Source organism: Poeciliopsis prolifica, unplaced genomic scaffold (assembly GCF_027474105.1).
Source record: "Poeciliopsis prolifica strain line A6 unplaced genomic scaffold, Auburn_PproV2 SCAFFOLD135, whole genome shotgun sequence".
Classification (NCBI taxonomy): Eukaryota; Metazoa; Chordata; class Actinopteri; order Cyprinodontiformes; family Poeciliidae; genus Poeciliopsis; species Poeciliopsis prolifica.
In genome coordinates, this window is record NW_026562510.1 from 190,711 (window position 1) to 210,141 (window position 19,431).

General features: G+C 45.2%; 1 protein-coding gene across 2 annotated transcripts; it reads left to right on the forward strand.

Moving 5' to 3' along the window:
- Window positions 1-6,241: 6,241 nt before the first annotated feature.
- Window positions 6,242-19,228, forward strand: LOC129355442 (transcription elongation factor A N-terminal and central domain-containing protein). 2 transcript variants are annotated; one of them, XM_055025026.1, is made up of 3 exons: window positions 6,242-6,484; window positions 16,153-16,232; window positions 16,498-19,228. In XM_055025026.1, exon 3 carries the CDS (start codon window positions 16,519-16,521, stop codon window positions 17,455-17,457), a length of 939 nt encoding a protein of 312 aa, XP_054881001.1. In that variant the 5' UTR covers window positions 6,242-6,484; window positions 16,153-16,232; window positions 16,498-16,518; the 3' UTR covers window positions 17,458-19,228. The 2 variants fall into 2 exon arrangements, with proteins under 2 accessions (XP_054881001.1, XP_054881002.1); XM_055025027.1 differs by having other exon boundaries at window positions 16,514-19,228.
- The last annotated feature ends 203 nt before the right edge of the window (window positions 19,229-19,431 follow it).

Genomic DNA, 19,431 nt, shown 5'->3' on the forward strand with positions numbered 1-19,431 from the left:
TTCAAAGACTAAGGTTGGACACCCTTGAACTAACCATTTCTTTGCTACATTTGATTGTTTTTGTCCATCTAGAGGCAGAACTGCTGGCTCTGTCCAACAGAACTAGATTCTTAAAGCATCTTCACGTTTCATAGTGGAAATATTGTGTGATTTTTCTGCCATATTCAGCATTTCCATCTTCTTCCACACTCCAGATGTGAGACTTTTGAAGGCACTTTGTTGTCCTGGGTTTTGTCTTGGGTTGGCCTTTTTCATCCAATCTCAATGCATTTAAAAGAAGCGACTGTGGTTAAGTTTAAAGGGTATAAATACCAAAAAGTCTGAGACCAGTCATGAAGTTGCAGTGAAGCCGGCTTTGTGCTTGCAGGTTTTCTGCACACCAGGAAGCCAAGGAGGTGATTGCTCTTCCTGTTTTCGGGTGCGAGTCTTTGCCTGGGCTGCACTCCCCTTTGCCAAGTGAGTATCAAAGGTGAGAGCGCTTTGTTCTGAGCTCCGGGTTAATGAATTATGGAAGTTCGAGGGCGGCAGGCCCGCTTGTTGCAGCCGCAACTTCCTGTGAAAATAAGCAAAGCGCGACGGGGGGTAAGGAGGGCACGGTGCAGAAGTCACACATGATAGCAATCACAGAGTGTAAAGAGGATCCATGATTTTATGATGCGGCTGGAGTTGTACTTCCTGCAATATCATTACTTCCCCACTTTGCAACACGGAGCATTTGTGAAAATAATGCCAGATGCCCCTCCAGAGAGCCAGCTGGCCGCTGTGTCGTTTTGTCCCTTGAGGCCCCCCTTCTCGCTTAAAAGCTCTGGTCAGACGTGTGCCTACATTCTCTCCCGCCCCTCTCAACAATCCTCTGTTACGCAGTCTCAAGTTGGATTGGACCTTTGCCCAGATGAGTACCGACTTGCCCTCTTTGTCTGCCGATCTGGCCGGTGGGCCCAGCTCCAGGCGGCACCCACGCCCCTATTGTTCCCTCTTGCCCTCCGTTGCCCCCTAAAAGAAATCTCCCCGCGTTTACGAGTCGGCACGCCGCCAAGCCGGGCACGGCCGCAATCACAGCGTCAGTGCTGCGTTGCAGCTGCCTCGTTTGACCCAGCTGGGCTTTACCGTTTGCTTTCGAATGGCAGCCGAATTAAGAAATGAATCTGCAGGCAGCAACGTCAAACACAAGCTTTCATTCCTTGAGGATTTTTAAAAAAGATCCATTTAATTTTAGGCATTGGACCCACAGTAATATTTGAATAAATGTCATCCAGGAAGGCGCAGTCGCCACTAAACGTCACCAAAGTTTGGACATAAACCTAATGAGTTTCATACCAGAGCGTTTGACTTTTTAAATATACGAATTATGAAAGCAAAACCACACAAAAGATAAATGTAGTCCATGTTTAGCAACAAGCAATGTTTAATGAGGCAACACATGTCAGCAGGAGAGCAAAGAGACCAATGAATTACTGAAAAGATTTAGAGTTTATTGATATGTTGGTCTGTGTGTAATAAAAACAAAGAGGGTCAGACACTCCAATAAAGAAGCAGACAAACAGATACAAGGCTGATCTTGTGGAAGAGCCCCTCATCGGAATGTAAATGTTTGGATTGGCCCAGAAGAGCCGGAGTCAGAGTCCATCTGTTACGCCGTCGATTAGCGTAGCGACCAGGCCTGGACAGAGCTGGGCTGGAAGCGTCATCATAAACGATTGTTTCTCCAGGGGGCTTCGCTTTGAGATCCGTCGGGATTCTGACGATTTCCCTTCAGAATTGTGTTGGTGAAGTTCAGCATGGAGGTTTGACACAACGCTGCTGCCAAACCCAGGGAGTCCCACTCAATCCTGACCTTGTTTTCATTTTATTAAGCGGGACTTTTCCTCCAATCCTGAGAATCGATGGGAAGTTTCAAATAACGCAGGCATGGATCGACATAAGAAACATAGAAGGGGACATTTCAGTGGGACGAGTGGATGTGAAATAATCCTCCTCTTTCTCCGCCTTCGTTGACCCCTCCCGCAACCCCTCAGAGGTCAGAGTGAGGTTATTTCCCAGAAACAGGCCCTCCCTTTCCAAAACAAGTCATCGAAAAAGAAAGAAAGAAACACAAAAGTATCCACAGTCCCAGGAGCTAAAAAAAAAAAACCCTGATCGATGGGATTCCTGATGCTGCAGAAAGTCTAAAGCGTGTGTTTTCACCGTTGCGCCGTCTTTTGTTGCCTTCTGGGAGTGACTCACCCCGTCATTATGCGGCTGCAACTAAATCCTCAGAAAGTGACAAAAACAAACAGACAGAGATTAGACCTAATGAGCCGGAGCGTTACAGTTACCGGTGAGACAGGTTTCTGCGTCGCAGCAGAAAGAACGGCAAGCCATCGAGAAATCACTCCTCACTCTGCACTCGCTGGCCACTTTATTAGGTACACCATACCAACACCAACTGGGATGAGTCAGAGCTGACTTTTGCGCGGTCGGTTCTTGACTTTGACTATGCCGTTATGACTCATGAATATAGTTTTCTTTTGCGTCCTGTAAAGCTTTCATGCAGGATTAACCCACATTTAGCTTCACAAGCGTCAATACTGACCAAGAAGAAGCTCTAAAAATTGATTTCTCCTTTGACTCTTCTGCCCCGCCCTTTTGGGTTTTGATTCAAACACTTCATGAAAGACGACTTTATCGCATTGAAACTGTCCTGAAGTGCACTAGAAGCGAACTGTGTTGCGTTTTCCGTCCATGTTTACATGTCCATGTTGTAAAAACCCGCCTCGTGGTACATGCTGTGTTTTGGCGTCTGATAGCCCTTAAAACGCGTCCAGGATCTGCTGCATTTCTCAGAGCAAATTGCCCGGATTGCGTTTCATTGCTCCACCAGAGCCTGAGCCAGCAGGCCCTCCGCTCGCTGCTGAAATCCTCTGAAATCCGAATGCCTCGTGGGCTCATTTGTTTTATTTAAATGAATTCCATTCATTACCTTTCAAGTTGACATTTCTTTTTCTCACACAAGGAGTTTATGTCAACAATAACCACTTTGAAAGCTGCGTCTTCTGTCAGGGATTCATCCCCTCATTGATTCCGCATGATTAATTAACGAAGGCATGAAAAAAACTGCTACTAAAACTGATAAAACCTAAGGTCAAACTTTGGCTCAGTGAGGAGTTTCGAGCGTTCTGCTGCGTTTGCGGCCTGACGGGATGAGATGCTGATCCCTCCAGTTTCCCCAACAATGTAGCATCTGTCTTCGTCTCCGCCATCTGATAGGGAGACAATGAGAGACTGACGGCCTTGAACATTCCTGCGCCCCCTCACAGGCCGCTCGCAAGCTGAGCGCTTCGCACGAGGGCGTGAACACTACGGGAAGGGAAAAAAAAGCAGTTGTCATTTTTTCACGCGTGCGCCATTTCAGGCCTGGACCACATTCACTGGGTGACAGAAGCAGCTATTAGCCTGTTAGCCAGAGAGGGCGCGTGTGTTGATAAGTAGGACAACTTGTGCTTGTAGTAACAATGAGGCTGTGTGACAGAAATACCAAGAAACACACACACACATATCCACAAAGCTCTCTTTGGAATATTGTTTCGGAGCAATGCAGTGGAGTTTTGAGTTGAATAGAAAAGAAAATCAGGAGAAGTGATCCCTTACAAACCGGCACCCCACATGTGTATTTAAAAGTCTCTTTTGGGAGAATGATTGCTGGTGATGAAAAGCATCATTCAGAACAATTAAATTCTGCCAGATGTTCCGATAGACATGATCATTCTTTGACTCCATGAAGAGAAGCTTGTGATTCCACAGACAGCCACCAAACTGTGAAGGGAGTAATTTCATCACACCACAACAAACTGATCCGATCTGACAAGATGCTGAGGAGCCTGCAGATTCCTCTGACAGGCATGCATGTCCCGTCAGGTTTTTGCTGGGTTTTCTGTGACTGGATCTTACATGGCCAACAACTGACAGACCCAGTGATGAGAGTTGAGATGCCCCAATGGCATACAAAGCAGCGCTTTGACACAACTCACCCAGATTTTAAGCATTTATGTGTCCCGCTGACGTTTTGACTGCGTTATCAGGCTTTTGCCACAGGAAGGACATGGAAACGATACAGGGAGAGGAAATGGTTAACGTTCTAGGTGGAGATCTTCCACTTTAAAAGTGAATTAGCAGTGTATTGCCCTGGTTCTCCAAGTGCACTGATAGTTTGAAACATTTGCCCGAACACATTAGCTTAAAGTGTTCCAACTCCAAAATATTAGCGACACATGCTAACAGAAACATGGTTCTCTGCGTGTTGTGTTTTCGCTTTGCTACGTCCAGTAAGGAAGTTGTAGCATTTTGACTTGTTTAGCAACACGCTAACTGAAAGTCCTGCAAATAAAAACCATATGTAGCAAAGCAGCCATATTGGATTTTGAGGTTGAGGTCGGTAAGTGCGCCCGTATAACTGTTTTCTTCTTCTATATTGTTTACTGGCAGCTTGCAGACTTGGTTTATTACCACCATCAACTGGACGGAGAGGTAATCCAGAAATTCATTTTATCCTACATCTTTAAAACTTCTCATCTTTCTGCAGCTACCATTTAGCTAATTGAATATTTGCTTAAAATTGCAGCATTTGGACTGTGAATGAGTTTAGTGTTGGGTGACAATGGAAGGCGCTGGATTTATATCTCCTATTACAAAGTGTAAACAAAAGTGAATTAAAGTGCAGAGGCTCGCTATTAGCCGTGCTCACATTTGAAACAGGAGACCAGCCTCACCCCTGCTGCTCATTGTCTGTGCGGCTCACGGCTAAATATGTGTTTCGCACTCTTTTTCAGCAACTACGACACCTTATCCTTCACAAGTGGTCAGATGGTTTTTGTGCAACCCTGTGGTGTCTGCGCAGAGCTCTGAGGAACTGAGAACTGGAGGTTAAAATGTGAGCGAAAAGGTCACAGGAAAGCAGATCCGACATCGCAGAGAAAAGTGGAGAGGCTTGTTTATGTGGGAACGCGAGAGGCAGCGGGGATGTTCTGCTTTGTTTGCTTTGCACATTCAAAACCTCCCGTGTCAACTTCCTCTAAATCCAAATGACGGCGACGAGGTTCTCCATATGTAACCTAAAACAGAAGAATCTTATGCGTTTTGTTCTTCTTTCTGGTAGAAAGTTGTTCATCTATTTATTTATTGTTTTTATTTTTTACACATCCACCGCGTGAGCAGAAGGCAGATTTAAATAAGACTCCAATTTTCAACGCTGCGTTGTCATGGGAATGTTTGCCACGGCCAAATCTGAGCAGATGGCTCGAGAAAGTCAATGGCGACGAACCAAACGAGCCGATCCACTGTTTTGCCTCAGACTCGGGAGGGAAAAAAGAGAGAGTTTGAGCTCGGCTTGCACTGCAGACAGTGGGTGTGTGAGTCGGGTCAAGCGTGCTCGGGCCTGCCGCGCTGCTTGGTTGGTTGCCTCCTTTCTGCTTGTGGCTCAGACTTGTCAGAAATTCCCTGTAAAGGTGCGACCTTTTCTTGGGAAACCCTGGTAGTCGTGCTGAAATATCCCATTTCCTGGACCTTATATTCATTACCTCTCAGAAATAATCATGCATGTTGAAGTTGAGTGGGATTTGGTGTCAGAGTGTAGCGCAAAGTAGCACGTTTTGGCGATTTTTGCACATCTTTTGTAGCACAAAGCCATAAATCTGAAAGGTGCGGCGTGCATTTGCGTGCAGCCTATTGTGATTCAATCTCCAGTCAGGCGGGTTCTGTGAGGCTTCGCAAAGAGTCGACTCAGGTCAAATGGTGCAAAGTAAAAAATAAAAAAATAGCATGCCGCACTTTTCAGCTTCTCCCACTCACTTTTGTGTTTGTTGACGCAACAAAGTTTAGTGATTGTGACAAAATGCGTGGAAAAAAACAACCAAAAAAATCAGACAGTGAATGTTTTTGCAAGAAAGTGTGGTTGCATTTCACAGCTTTGCTTATTTTGTTCGGAGTTAATGCCCTTTGACCCCCCAACCCCCATATGAATGTCCTTGTTTTACCCTCTTTGCTATTCATTTGAGAGAAATGTCAATGCGGCCCCCAAGAGACGGAGAAAGCACTCAGCCAGACGGAGCTTTCCAATATTCTCCCCCTAATCCACTGCGATGCATCCATGGAAGCTATCATGCTTGGAAGCAGCCAATCAGGCCTCACATTATGTAATCCCCACATTCATATATATAGAGAGAGAGAAAGAGAGAGAGAGAGAGAGGCACAGGCAAATCCAGGCAAGTCCATGCACAAACACAGACGCACTGCTTTGTTTTATGTGATTTATTTTTTTTAAACCGTCTTCAGATTGGCCCTTGAGACTTTAACTTTTTCCTTGGTGTTCTTTCGGCTCTCTCAAAGTCCGGCCTGTGAGTGAGCGTTCCTCCTCCTGGAGGATGTCGCTGTACATTCCTCAGACGTCAGGCCGTTCCCGGGGAAGCAGATGGGGAAAGACCGTTGCACTTATGTCATCGCAACACATTGTGTGGGTATTAAAGGTGATGTTTAAGTCCCTGAATGGAGCGTTTGTTTGTGCTGCAGGCAGCGCGCGCGGCCTCTGTGGGGGATTAAAGCCGTAAAGTAGTTTAATGGATTCTTGTTGGCTGGTTTTCATCCTTCTTTTAACTGTGTTTACTTGCATTTCGGTTTATTTGCCTACATTTTCGCTGAGGCTGCGCCAGCTCTGTTTGGTCAGATTTTTGTGGCTACAGTCCGTGGAAAAAAAAAGAAAGAAAGAAAGGAGGAAAGAAGTAGAAATATGTCAGACATGCTGGCAATGAGATCCTGCATCCTGTGTTTTATGACCTGTATAACATGCATGGATGCTGAGCGGTGCCAGACACCAGCTGCACACATCCACCTGCAGCAGAAACAACAACCCAGACAAAAGTCAGCACAATGAAAATGTCAGCAGCAGCTCAGATATTCCTAAAGTACATAAACAGCTGTCAGAGTACGAGTACAAAACAAATGATCAAAAATCGATTGTTTTTGAAGGTCTTAAAATCAGCTCGGGCAAGATTATCAAAATACATTTTGCAAAGTTAATCAGGGAACCAATAAAAAATAAATAAATACACGACCAAGTTAAATAAAAACAAACAAAACTGAAACTTTGAGAAACGAATCCTCAACCTCGTTCTTTGTCACCGTCCCTCATTGTACAGTATTAACTCTACCATGGCGGGAAAAGCCAGTCATGCTATTGTCTGATTAGTGGTGTGTGTGGGTGTGTGTCTGTGTGTGTGTGGGGTGCTGCTGGCTGCAGACAACAGCCAATCAATAGGAGGGCTCCCTCCTGCGACATCTGCTGTCCTGTTTCACTGATCTGTGGACGTTGCTGCTCATTAGCGGCCCTGGCTTAGCGTGTGTCCGTCCGTGTCACTGTGTGTGTGTGTCCATATCTGGATGATGAATTAACCGTGTCAGGTAAAGGAAGAGAGTAGAAATGCATATGCATGAGACGTCCCTGTCCGCCTGCACGAACACAACCTCTGTGAGAGGGAACAAGCTGCGCAGCGGGTGCTCAACGCTTTTCAAAGTCCGAGCTGCCTGAGCTCCAGGAGCCCACCTGGGGTCAGAGGTCTTTTCTCACGGGGCCAGTGGAAAACAGGAGAACATTCCGAGGGCGCTCACGCGGAACACACACACACACACACAATCTCAAATCTGCAGCTCCCACCTCAACCTTGTTTTTCTGCATCTTGCTGCATGCGGCTGTATTTGGAGAAGGATGGACCAGGTGCTTACAGAACAGGAATTTCTTAATCTGGCCTCCAGTGTGATAAGATAAGGTGAGCGTCGAGTTTCACCAAAAAAAAAAAAAAAAAAAAAGAGAGATCTCTGCTGGTATTTCCTGCAGAAAAGAAAAAAAAGATAACATCCCAATAGAGGTGATAAGTCTGGTCTTTCCTCAAATTAAAAAGTTTCCTCCTTGCACTTTAACAGCAGTAAGAGTTGCTAGTTTAAGTGGAAATAAAGGTTTGGGTGTCCACCAGAAATTACGTTTTATAAGGACAAGTTTTATTTATTTTTCTTCATATTTCATGCTGAATTTCAGGTGAACAACGACCCAGTATCGCCTCGGGTTTGGGACTTTTCGGTGCACAAATGGGGCAAAAGCGGCCTTCACACATGATGTCAGCTGTGAAGAATGTGGGCTGTCTCTTTCCTCTGTCACACTGAAACCAGCCAGTTAACCTGCCCAGTCCAAGGACAGCGCAGAGGATGACCGCGTTGGGCCGAGAGGGCGGCCATTGTTTCAGGCGTCGATCAGGAATGTTGTGATTATTAAGTCGGAGACGTTGGTGACAATTCCGCCACATAAACGTTTCTGTTTGCCCTGCGGTGTGACCCAACAGAACGCCTGCTTGGTTCTGCTTTCAGTGTTCTGTTTGTCTCATGGCGAGCAGTTCAGAAAGTTGGTGGAGCAAATGTTCAGAGCTCTGGCACTTTTGGTACCAAACGGCCATCGTCGGCATCCTCTACTAGGACGTCGCTCCGAAGCTTCCTCAGTTCACCGAAAACACAAACTGTGATGTTTTGCCACTTTTCGCTTGGCAATAAAAATGGTCCTGAAAGAGACATTTTCTCTTTCAAAGAGGAAGAGGACGAAGAGGAGCTGCAGATGGAGAACCGAGAACGACCTTTCCCCCGACGTGAAGCCTCCACACTTCTGCATTTGCTCCTGAGCAAGGAGGAAGTGGGAGAGACTTCCTGCTGCTGAAACAAGTGGGCGGGGACAAAAAAAAGAGAAAAAACACAAAAATGGAGGAAGGCGGGGCTTATTGTAGCTTCATCGTACTATACCCAGAATCCTTCTGTGAGCGAATTTGAGTTTGCAGAAAGGCAGGAAGTGCGACCCCCAGGCTTCATAACAGTGGGGGCGGCTAGTGCTGCAAAAAGTGCGGCGGAGACAAGGAAGTGTCTGTTTGGCTTCCTGTTGGTTGTTTTGTCAGATGTGAGCAGCTCAATGTGCCTTTTTGTGTCAAAATGAACTGTTTGTGCTTTGAGGGCACACACACACACACACACACACACACACACACACACACACACACACACACACACATAGTGCTTCTACGGAAAGAGAGACGCTCAAAGCTGGACTCTGACGGCCTTCTGGTATCGTTGAGCCTTCAGGAATTTGAGTGGCTGCTGCTGACTCCACGTCAGTCTTGGGTTGATAAAAACCTGATGTGGAATTTTGCTCCTCATCGCCTCCTTCCTTCCTCCCGCCCTCTCTCCCCCCACCTCTCTTTCTTGGGATGCCAAATAAGGCAACATGTGCTGAAATCCGAGGCCTTTCGTTTCTCAGCTGTCGCTCTCCTCATCGCACCGAGAGAATGACAGAGGAGGAAAGAAACGGAAAGCTCGCCTCGCTCTCCCTTCCCTTACGTTACGTCACTTTGTTATTTTTCCTCTTTCTTCCCCTCTTTTGACGTTTCGCCTTCACATGTTCGCCGTTATGTAACTCAGTCGGAGCAGCCAGATTGTGGACCTTTTTTTATTCCCCCTTGGCCACAGCTGCTTCACTTCACAGGCCGTCTGTTTACGACTTACGCACTCCTTTTGTTTTTGTGTCCACGGCCTAAAATGGCCATTTGCTCGAGGAAAAGAAAAGCCTGCAGTAACTCCTGCGCTGCTGGGTCAAGAACCACTAAAAGTTTCCGATACTTTCAACCAATCGGGTGGACGTCGCCACTCAGCTAAGGCTCCGGCTCTCGGTTCTCGACTGAGAGGCAACTTCCTGTTCGCTGTGCATACTTCCTCAAAACCCGCAAGGCGGCACAGAGTTGGGTGTTTGTCTTGCTTTTTAAGTTCCCCATTTCAAATGAGACAACGCGTTGGCTCAATGACAGGAAGTGAGTTGCGGTTGAACTCAAATCAGCTAAAAAAGGGACTCAGTTCAAACACTCAGTGGGGGGGCTCAAAGAGAAAGACCTGGCCTCTGTCTTCAGCTTGAAGGAAGAACTTTGATCCCCACAATACATCTGAGTGACCTTCCACTTCCTACCACGTAGCAAACATGAGCCATGTGCTGTGAAACAGTGCTGTGTCCAATTTAGTCACACCTTTGAACTTCCTCTAAGGCATTTCCATCAGATTTAAGTTTAAACTTTGATTAGGCCAAACCAAAGTCCTTTATTAAGTCGCATTTTTTTGTATATTGTCAAGCCGTCTCGAGGTGAAGCTGCTGGCTTGCTTTGGTTCACTGAAATCAGTTTCTCCTCCAGATGGAACGAGACACACATCTTCCAAAAAGCTCAGATTTTGTCCCCTCAGTCCACAGACTGGGAATATATACTTTATATTTACTCATTTTGGCAGCTGCAGAGCTTCAGTTCTTTGCTTCTTTGGTTTGCATGCCTCAAGATGTCAGTGATTTTTTTGCCTTTGTTTTTTCGATGTTCTATGAAGGTTGCTCAAGTCGACGTTTTGCTTACCTTTGAACATTTCCTTACAACTTGCTACAGAGACTTGGACTTGGCAGTTAAAGTCAACTTAGAAAAATAAGCAAACGTCCCTCTGCTGTGAGAAGTGTCAGTAAACTTGTTCAGGCTCGTTTTACTGGCAGCTCTCCGTCAGCGTCGCTCTGAGCCAAATGTAGCAAAGCAGATGAAGAAGCGCTGCTTGTAAGATTGCCTGTTTGGTGCATGCACATACGTAGCTATTGATCGGTTTTTACCTGATCCAACTGCACAAAGGAACATGATTGTGTTCCTGGATTGGCTAATTTGCAAATGCCAGCAAATAGCATGTGAAGCTGCATAATTCCAGCTTCTCAGGCTGCATTTTTGATCTCCTCTTATGGTTGAAATACGAGGGAAGCTAGAGAAAACCGTGGTGTTGCATTCCTTTATTGATTACTCAGAGACCGGAGGAGACATGTGGTCCCTCCTGCTCTCTCTTGTTTGACTGTTGATGTTTTTGCCACATGACCAATCAGGAATTTGTAGGAGCTCGCACACAAACACAGGCGTGCGTTCCCTTTTTCTTTCCCCTCGTCTTTTCTCACCCTTGCACTCGACTATCAAGATTGAGACCGGGCTCCCATCGAAGACGGCTGGAGCGGAGAGCAGGCGCCGAGAGGAGAAATGGAGGGTGTCAGAAGAGGGGAGGGGAGGAATGCGTTTGGTAAATTGGCAAAGAGGGGGGATGGGGTGGGCGAGACGAGGCAGCAACGTGGGGGAGCCCGAAGAGATGAGGAGCAGAAAATGAAGGACAAAGAAAAGATGGAGGGAGGGGAAGCAGAAAGGTAGTGGAGTTCTAAGGAGTCCTGTCCGTGCTCACCGCAGGCCCATGAGTCTTAACTGTGGGAGATCTGGAATTTGGACTCAATCAGTCAGCGGAAATTACCGCAGAGGCAGAGGGCTTTAAATGAAACATGCAGAAAGGAAAGTACCTCTTCACTTTCCTTCTGCTGTGGGACAAAAAAAAATAAAAAACGCCTCATACAACCTCTGTCTTCTACTTATAAGGCAGAAAGCGTTGCGGCCTTATCCTGACGTCAGCTTGACATGATATCGAACCCGGACAAAGATAACATCACTCCTTAGAAGTGGGCCATAGAGGACAAAACCAGACATTTCACAAACCTGGCACCAGACAATCTACTCTTATCTTAGTACTCACTGATAGCAGGGAGCTTGTGTTGGTATACAGTCCTGAATCGCTTTTTCATTTACTACTTTTTGCATTGACTCAGCTTTTTGAGGTTTGATGCAAAAATGTGCGAGTGATGAAAAACTTTTACATTTGGCTACAAGAGTGCAGATACTATTGCACAGAAGCCTTCATGTCTAGAAAGAAACTGCATCCAGATCTCTATTTTATGCATGTCTCTATCACTCTCCAATACACACACACACACACACACACACATAGCGGCCTCACATTGCCGCTTTTTCCTCTGGCAGCAACAACAGTAAACACAGACAGGAAATGTCCTTCAACAGTTCTTGCTTATCAGCGGCTAACATGGAACCACATCGGGAGGCTTTCAAACAGCGAAACCCATGTTTGGGGCTGACCTTCTCGTTGCCGTTTTTGTTTACTTCCGTCTTTTTTACGTCCCCCTCTGTTTTGACCGAACTGCTTCTTCCTTTTGTCAGCGCTCGGTAGAAGCTCGGCTAACGTCACTTTCGGCCTTTTGACAAACAGAGCTTCATCGACGTTGCGAGATGGAAAGCCACACAACTGTTTCTTCGCCACATGTTTAGAAAATGTGTTTGAAATCTCCTCTTAAGGCAGCCGGCATGAAACCTGTTCAACAGTAACAACTTTGTTCCAGTCTGTCTCCAAACCTATTCACACTCAAAGCTTGTGATCATAGACGATTGTAAGAAATCGATCGACCAATAACATCAAGATCTTCAGCTTTTGGTTCAGTTCACACAGTTTACTTCCATTTTCCTTTTGTTCCTGAACAAAACCCTGAGACACCTGAATATCTGCACGCTGCGTCGTCCAGAAAGACGCAATTTGATTGTGGCTTAAGCTAAAAGATGTTTTCCTCTTGGTGCTCTTGCAAGAAGTAAACTCTCTCTTCTGTTTGGATTTCTAAGAAGCACATAGACGCTGTGCATCTTCGAGAATAATCGATCTCACAGTTTCCACTTGAGGACGCCATCTCTGACTCCAGTGGAGCGATGAATGTCCTGCAGATGGGTCACGACTGTGAGCCAACAGATGATGTGTTTATTTACCCGCGTGTGGCTGCGCTGGTGGTGGATTTCCCACAAGGCCGAGCAGTCGCCTGGACGCTGAGTGTGTGAAGGGTTTCATGGGAAAACAAATCAGGAGAGACACTGATGACTCGGGAGGGAACATAAATGGAGAGCTTTATGTTTTGTTTTTTATGTTTCGGATCAGTTATTCTAGAGAGAGATACAGCTTGTTTAAGTCCTTTAAATTGCAGAAGAAGGATGACATCACAGCAGACATTACTAACGGTGGCTCAGTTCTAGAGTCTCCTTTCCTGCCCGAGGCGTAGCGGGGTTGCTAATAAGAGCAAATCTGAAAAGCTTGTGACACTTGATTCACCCACAACTCGCCAAGAATAGTTAAAAAAAAATAAAAAAGCGTCAAAAAACCTTGCAGGGTGTCAGACTAAACAGGCGAATCCTGCAGAAAACCCCTTCCACTCCAGTCGTCTGCGATCACTGTCAAGGTCTTAAAGGTCGGGGGCGGGCGGGTGTGACAAGAGGGCAACAGCCAACCAAGCAGCCCCACGACACACACCCCTCACTTCCGAACACACACACCCTGTCAGAAGCATTTAAGTAACCATCTAGGGGTTGATTTTGCATTTGCAGCACTAAAAACCACAGGATTTTTTTTTTTTGTCTCTTTTTTGTCGTGTGCGCTTTTGCAAAACCTGAACCTCTGAGTACATGGAACGACAAGAAATACTGCCACTTTTTATTTGTATTTTTATTTTTTACAGCATTTGCATTAATAAAAACATTTCAGATGTTTCAAAAATAAAATTTCACAAGAAAAATAATAATAATTTTAAAAAAAAGCTCACAAACCTTGAAATCTACTGTAGCTATAAACACACAGAATGGTTTGACTACCGTCATGGTTAACCAGAGGTGAGGTTGGTTACTGTATTGAGAGGTCAGGGACGTCACATTTCTGGACGTTTGGGCAGAACAACCAGGAAGCAGCTGCAGAACCTGCCCTCCACATGTTGGCTGAAAACAAAAGACACGTTTGTCTCTTTTTAAACTGTTTGAAGAACTTTGACTGTTTGCATTTTCACCCAACAAAGTTCCAGCGAGAACACTAAACGCGTGGATTAAATTTTATTAGAAAAAATGGCCGCAGCAAATCTTTTCACTGCTCTTTTGTGCACTTGGTATGTGTGTATGTGTGTGTGTGTGTGGAGGGGATTCAGGTTGGAGGGTAGGGGCAGCTGGCAGGGACTTGCCAAGATGTCATGATTGTCAACTCATAAAGGAGCTGATCTCTTTAACAAGAAAGCTGCCCTCCTCCCCTGGATTTCTCAAGCTCAGGGCGGAGTAATGTGTGTGTGTGTGTGTGTGTGTCTCTGTGTGTGTGTGTGTGTGTGTGTGCGTGTTAATGTGAACATGCCATCATATGTGGCGTGGTCTAGCAAAGAGGTGGAGACAAAGGCAGGATGTGATACAGCACTTCCTCATTCATCTCTGCTGGATCCTTGGCAGTGCAGAGAGCGCCACCTCTTGGCGAGCTGTCGCCAGGGCGTCGGCGTGCTGGTAAAATTCCACTCCCTGAGATAAGGAAAGCACAAGTGCAAACAGGCCAAAGTGAAATTATTCGATAAGATCCAAGGAGCCCCAGGAGTGATTTCTGGGGAATTCTGGTCATGTGCAGCTCGGACGAGATTCTGCAGGAACGTCGCGCCCAACAGCTGAATCGGTTTGTTTTAGTTTATCATGCATACATGCGGTGCTGAAGAACCCCACCCAAGTCAACTGTAAAGTTCAAGCCCCCCAGGCAACTGAGAAGTTGACAAAATCCCCTGAAAGCCTCTAAGATGTGACGGCGCACATTCCCGGCCTCGGCGTGCGCACTGTGGTCTGGAAATTTAAACATTAACGCTGCTAAAAGCTTCCTGGAAGCGCTGGTGTCTCTGAGGCCTGCTGGGTGAAGACCTGAGAGGCCCAAAGAGACGCTGGACTGGCTCTCCCTCTGGGCCCTCCGCTGGCACCACCAGGAGCTACAGGAATTGTGAAAAACAATTTTTTTTTCTAGCATTTTTTTTATTGCTTGAGCACAAAACTTAAGAGTTTCAGCTCCATCAAAAAAGTTGACATGGTGAAGAAGTTGCTTTCCTGGAATGATATATGATTTCTACCAGGGCTGTCATTAGCCTTGAATGTGCGATTAATTCCAGATAAACGATGAGTCATCTCTGCATTAGAGTCAGGACTGTAAAAGCAGCTGAAAGATGTGATAGCCTTTCAGCGGCAGAAGCAAATTTATGGTATTTAGTCTCTTGTGCAAGAGGGGGAAAAAGCTTGTTATCTGAAGAGAAATAGATTGGCCAGAGTGAGACAGTGGTCAGGGTTGCATGGGGAGTCAAGCTTCAATGACTAAATGAGAGCTGAACATCTCAACCACAGCCGAGGAGCAGAAGCTCAACTCAATTCTTTCCTTACTTCAAATTAAACGCTTTCCTTCTAGATGTGCGTTAGTTTCTTTCTCGGTTTTAAAGTCTTTCTGGGTTTATTTTTGCAGATATGACATAAAATGAGTTGTTTTTTTACCCAGAAGGCTTTTGGGTTCGGGCCAACTCAATAAAACATGGATGTTTTGCAACATTTGATTTCTCCCCTGCGCTCATTTCACCGTCATATCAGTCGTCCGTATAAAACTCCTCTGTTTTATATTCTCACGGATAAAACAGCGCAGATCTTGAGTCTTGAGTTTCATCAAACTCTTGTCTCAAGAGTTTAGGAACAAGTACGTGCAAACGCTTCGCACAGAAACATCTCAGGACACAGAGGATCCTAAACACTCAGTCATCTTTCTGTTTCATCACATATTGCGCCACGGCCTGAAGACGTGCCTCGTCTTGTTATGAGATACCTTCCTGAATTCCTATCCAGAGGCCTGTGTTCTGTTTGTGTAAGGCAGATGCGTGTTTCTACATGCTGCATTCAAACGTTTGGTCCAAGGTTGACGCGGATGTCTCCAACATGGTCGTATGTATCCAGAGTAAATGAGGTTATGCCCGTTTCCTTAAAGATTGTGGCACATTAGCTTTATTTAGTTGATGTCTGCATACATCCCGCAGCATGACTAATCCTACTGAGTTTTGGCGAACACAGAAGGTAAACAGAAACCTTTGAGCCGGCTGTGGGAAGAACCTGAGCGCACACACGCAAATCCCTTCGGGTAAAAGCTCTAATCTCTCTGCACATATTTTGACAAATAACAAAAGGGAAAACAAGGCATCGGGGTTTTGTTGGGATACAATTACAGTTCAAACAATGAAAAACTCCTTTTTGACTGTGCACTTAATCCAAACTGAGCATGACATCCACATTACCAGGCATTTTACCAACTCACCCCACAGCCTGTATTGTTAAAGTGAAGTGAACCTGCAGCTCCATCTAGTGCTACATTAATGTTTTACATTCTGGGTTTTTGTTTTGACAGACACAACATGGCTGCTCCTGTACAGACGTTTTCTGGAAAACAGTTCACAGGAAAAGACAGCGAGCCATAAAGAAAACCAGGTAATATAACCGAAACATTTGTTAGTTAGTGTATAAAGGAAACATGTGCACAAAGAAAGAGAGATCTCTGCTTGGTTAATTTTCTTCTACTTTGGATACTCTTTACATTCTGGCACAAATGTGAATAGAGATGTTGTGATTGTTTAGGGGGAGGCGAGAACAGAGCCTTGAGGAACCCCACATGTACTGTTTGTGGTTTTATACAGATACCATTGCCTGATCTGTTATCAACTGTTATGTGACGTTTGTGGCGTTTCATTCTCAGCTTCGTCTGTCTGCAGACACAATGGAAACAGAGGAAGTAGTGCACTGTGCTCTGCAGCTGGAGAAGTTAGCTGCAGAGCAGAGCTTTGGGAGCATCTCAGCTCTGCTTGGGGATCTGGAGAGATGTGATATATCTGCAGAGCAGCTGGGAATGACGGACCTAGTGGAAGTGCTTTATAAACTCCTAAAAACCTGCAGGGAGAGCAGCGTGAGGAAAACAGCGAAGAGTCTGCTGTCGAGGTGGAAGAGACGGTACGGGAGTGAAAGGCGGGGCGACTCAGGAAACTCCTGTGCTGTTTCTTCAGAACAAGCAGAGGATGGGGGGGTTTCCAAAGATTCAGCACAAATGGATGGAAATAAGGAGGACAGAGCATCGGGTCAGGAATGTGAGACTCCCACAGGAGAGACGACGTCTCCCTCTTCTGACTCTGTGAGAACCAAATGCGTTCAGCTCCTGCTGGCTGCCCTCCGCCCTGAACCTCCCGATGGAGACAAGGCAGCAGAGCTGGCAGAAAGCATTGAGCGGCACATCCACCGTCTCCACAAAACCAAGCTCCTCAAATACAAAGCCTGCGTCAGGAGCAAGGTGGCCAACCTGAGGAATCCCAAAAACAGTCACCTACGCCATGGCCTACTGAGCGGCTCCCTGGCGCCAGAGTCTTTTGCCCGGATGTCTGCGGAGGAGATGGCCAACGCTGAGCTACGGCAGCTTCGGGAGGAATACTCATCCAGGGGTGTGAGCGAGAGGCAGCTTCCCCAAGGGCTGGAGGGCACGCCGACGCAGAAGGTCCGCTGCAAACGATGCGGAGGATCAGACTGCAGGGTGACTCAAGTGTCCAGAGGTGCCCTGTTTTTGCCTGCGTGGGTGAGGCGTGGCGGCCCTGATGAGGACGCCATGACCTTTGTTACCTGCAGCGGGTGTGGCCAGCAGTGGTACCACAACGGCTGGGTGTGCCTCTGAATCCAAAAAGCCACATTGACTGTCTAGCGATGATCTGGTGAGGAAGTTAACAAAAGCAGTTCTTTTTCATGGAACTTCTGCATAAAGTTTAAACAAGTTTGCCTGCTTCTTCATACGTCCTTGAATGTTTCACATTTTGTCAAATTCCCCCTCCTCTAATACACAACACACACACACACACAAAGAAAAACTGATATCATTTATCAGAAACATGAACAAGGAAATATTTTTGGAAAGATCTATATTTTAAGATCTTTGTGAAAACTTTCAGACTGCAGTATTGATCTACAAAAACATAATTTTTTATTTGGCGATATGTCAAAACTATGCAGGTCAAATGGGACAATTGTATATCTGCATCCTTTCGTGTCAGCAATGGAGTCAGACAAGGTAGCATTTTATCACCCAGGTTATTTAACTTTTATATGAATGATCTCTCTAAGCAGCTCAAGCTGTGTAGAACTGGCTGCATGGTTGGCGATACCATCATTAATCATTTAATGTATGCTGATGATAAAGTGATTTTTAGTCCAAGTTCAGCTGGTCTTCAGAAGCTGCTTAATGTCTGTTCAGCATATGGTGAAGTACATAATGTTAAATTTAATCCATCAAAAAGCATCGTCTTGATCTGTCGCACCAAGGAGGACAAATATAGCAAATTTCCAAATTTCAAGTTGTCTGGGACTCAATTGAATGTCTCTAATGAAGTAAAATATCTTGGTCATGTGTTGACAGACACTTTGTCTGATGATGCAGACATTTACCGACAGGTTCGAATGCTGTATGCTCAGGCAAATATCCTGGTCCGTAAGTTTGGCTTCTGTACTGATGAAGTGAAACTGCATTTGTTTCGATCATATTGTACATCATTGTATTCAGCACATTTGTGGTACAATTAAAAAAAAAACCAGTCTTCAAAGATTGAAGGTGGCTTTTAATGATGTTTTAAGACTTTTGTTACATAAGCCCAGATGGACCAGCCAGTGAACTGTTTGTATCTGCTCACGTTAGCACTTTGATGGCTGTTTTAAGGAAGCTTATGTATCAATTTATTTGTCGTTTAAACGAGTCTAATAATAGAATTATTCTATTGTTGACGAATGTTAAATATAGTGCCATAAAATATTCATCTGTACTCTGGAGACATTGGTATGATTGCCTCCTGACGGGTTAGTTGCCATTTTTTAATGCACTTTTTATTCTTTTATTGTTTTTCTTTTCTTTTTTGTATATTTGGACTTTGAGTCTGTGTAATAAATCAATCAATCAATCAAAACCCAGAATCCATCAAGCTCTGGGTACAGAGCCAAATAATCTACTTCATTCCAAATACTTAAGTGCATCTTATTGTACATGATTTCAAAATGAAAGACAATTTTTTTTGTCAGTACTTTTTTGAGTCTGGACTTTGACTGGGCCATTCTAACGTGCGATCCAAACCGTTCTCCCGCAAGGGGAACCTGCGGCCCAATCTCAAGCCTCTTGCTGCAGGTTTTTCTTCCCCAGATTGTCATGTGTTCAGTTCCACCCATTTTCCCATCGTGTCTCACCAGCTTCCCCATTCCTGCGTCACGATGCTGCCACAAAAAAAAAAAACAAAAAAACATATGATGTGGGGTCATCATGAGGTGCAAATCCCTTATAAAAACGGAAGCAGAAAAGCTTCGACTCCTGCTAGTTTTGGTGATTCTCTGCCTTTCATTTCTGTTTACTTTTTGAATGATCTCTCACTTATTGTGTTGAATAAAGGATTTCATGCTTTTTTTCCCTCTCTCTCCCTTCATAAATGTAATTAACATTTAAAACCTCCTCTAGTTGGTTTCTTTATTCCATCGTTACACATGTATTTTAATGATAAACATGATGCTTATTCTTTAGACATTGGTTTCATATTGGAGCACTTAAGGTGAACAGTAGTTGTTTTACCAGCTGTAAAGACAAAAATATATTTTTAGAATTCAGATGAGTTAGTTT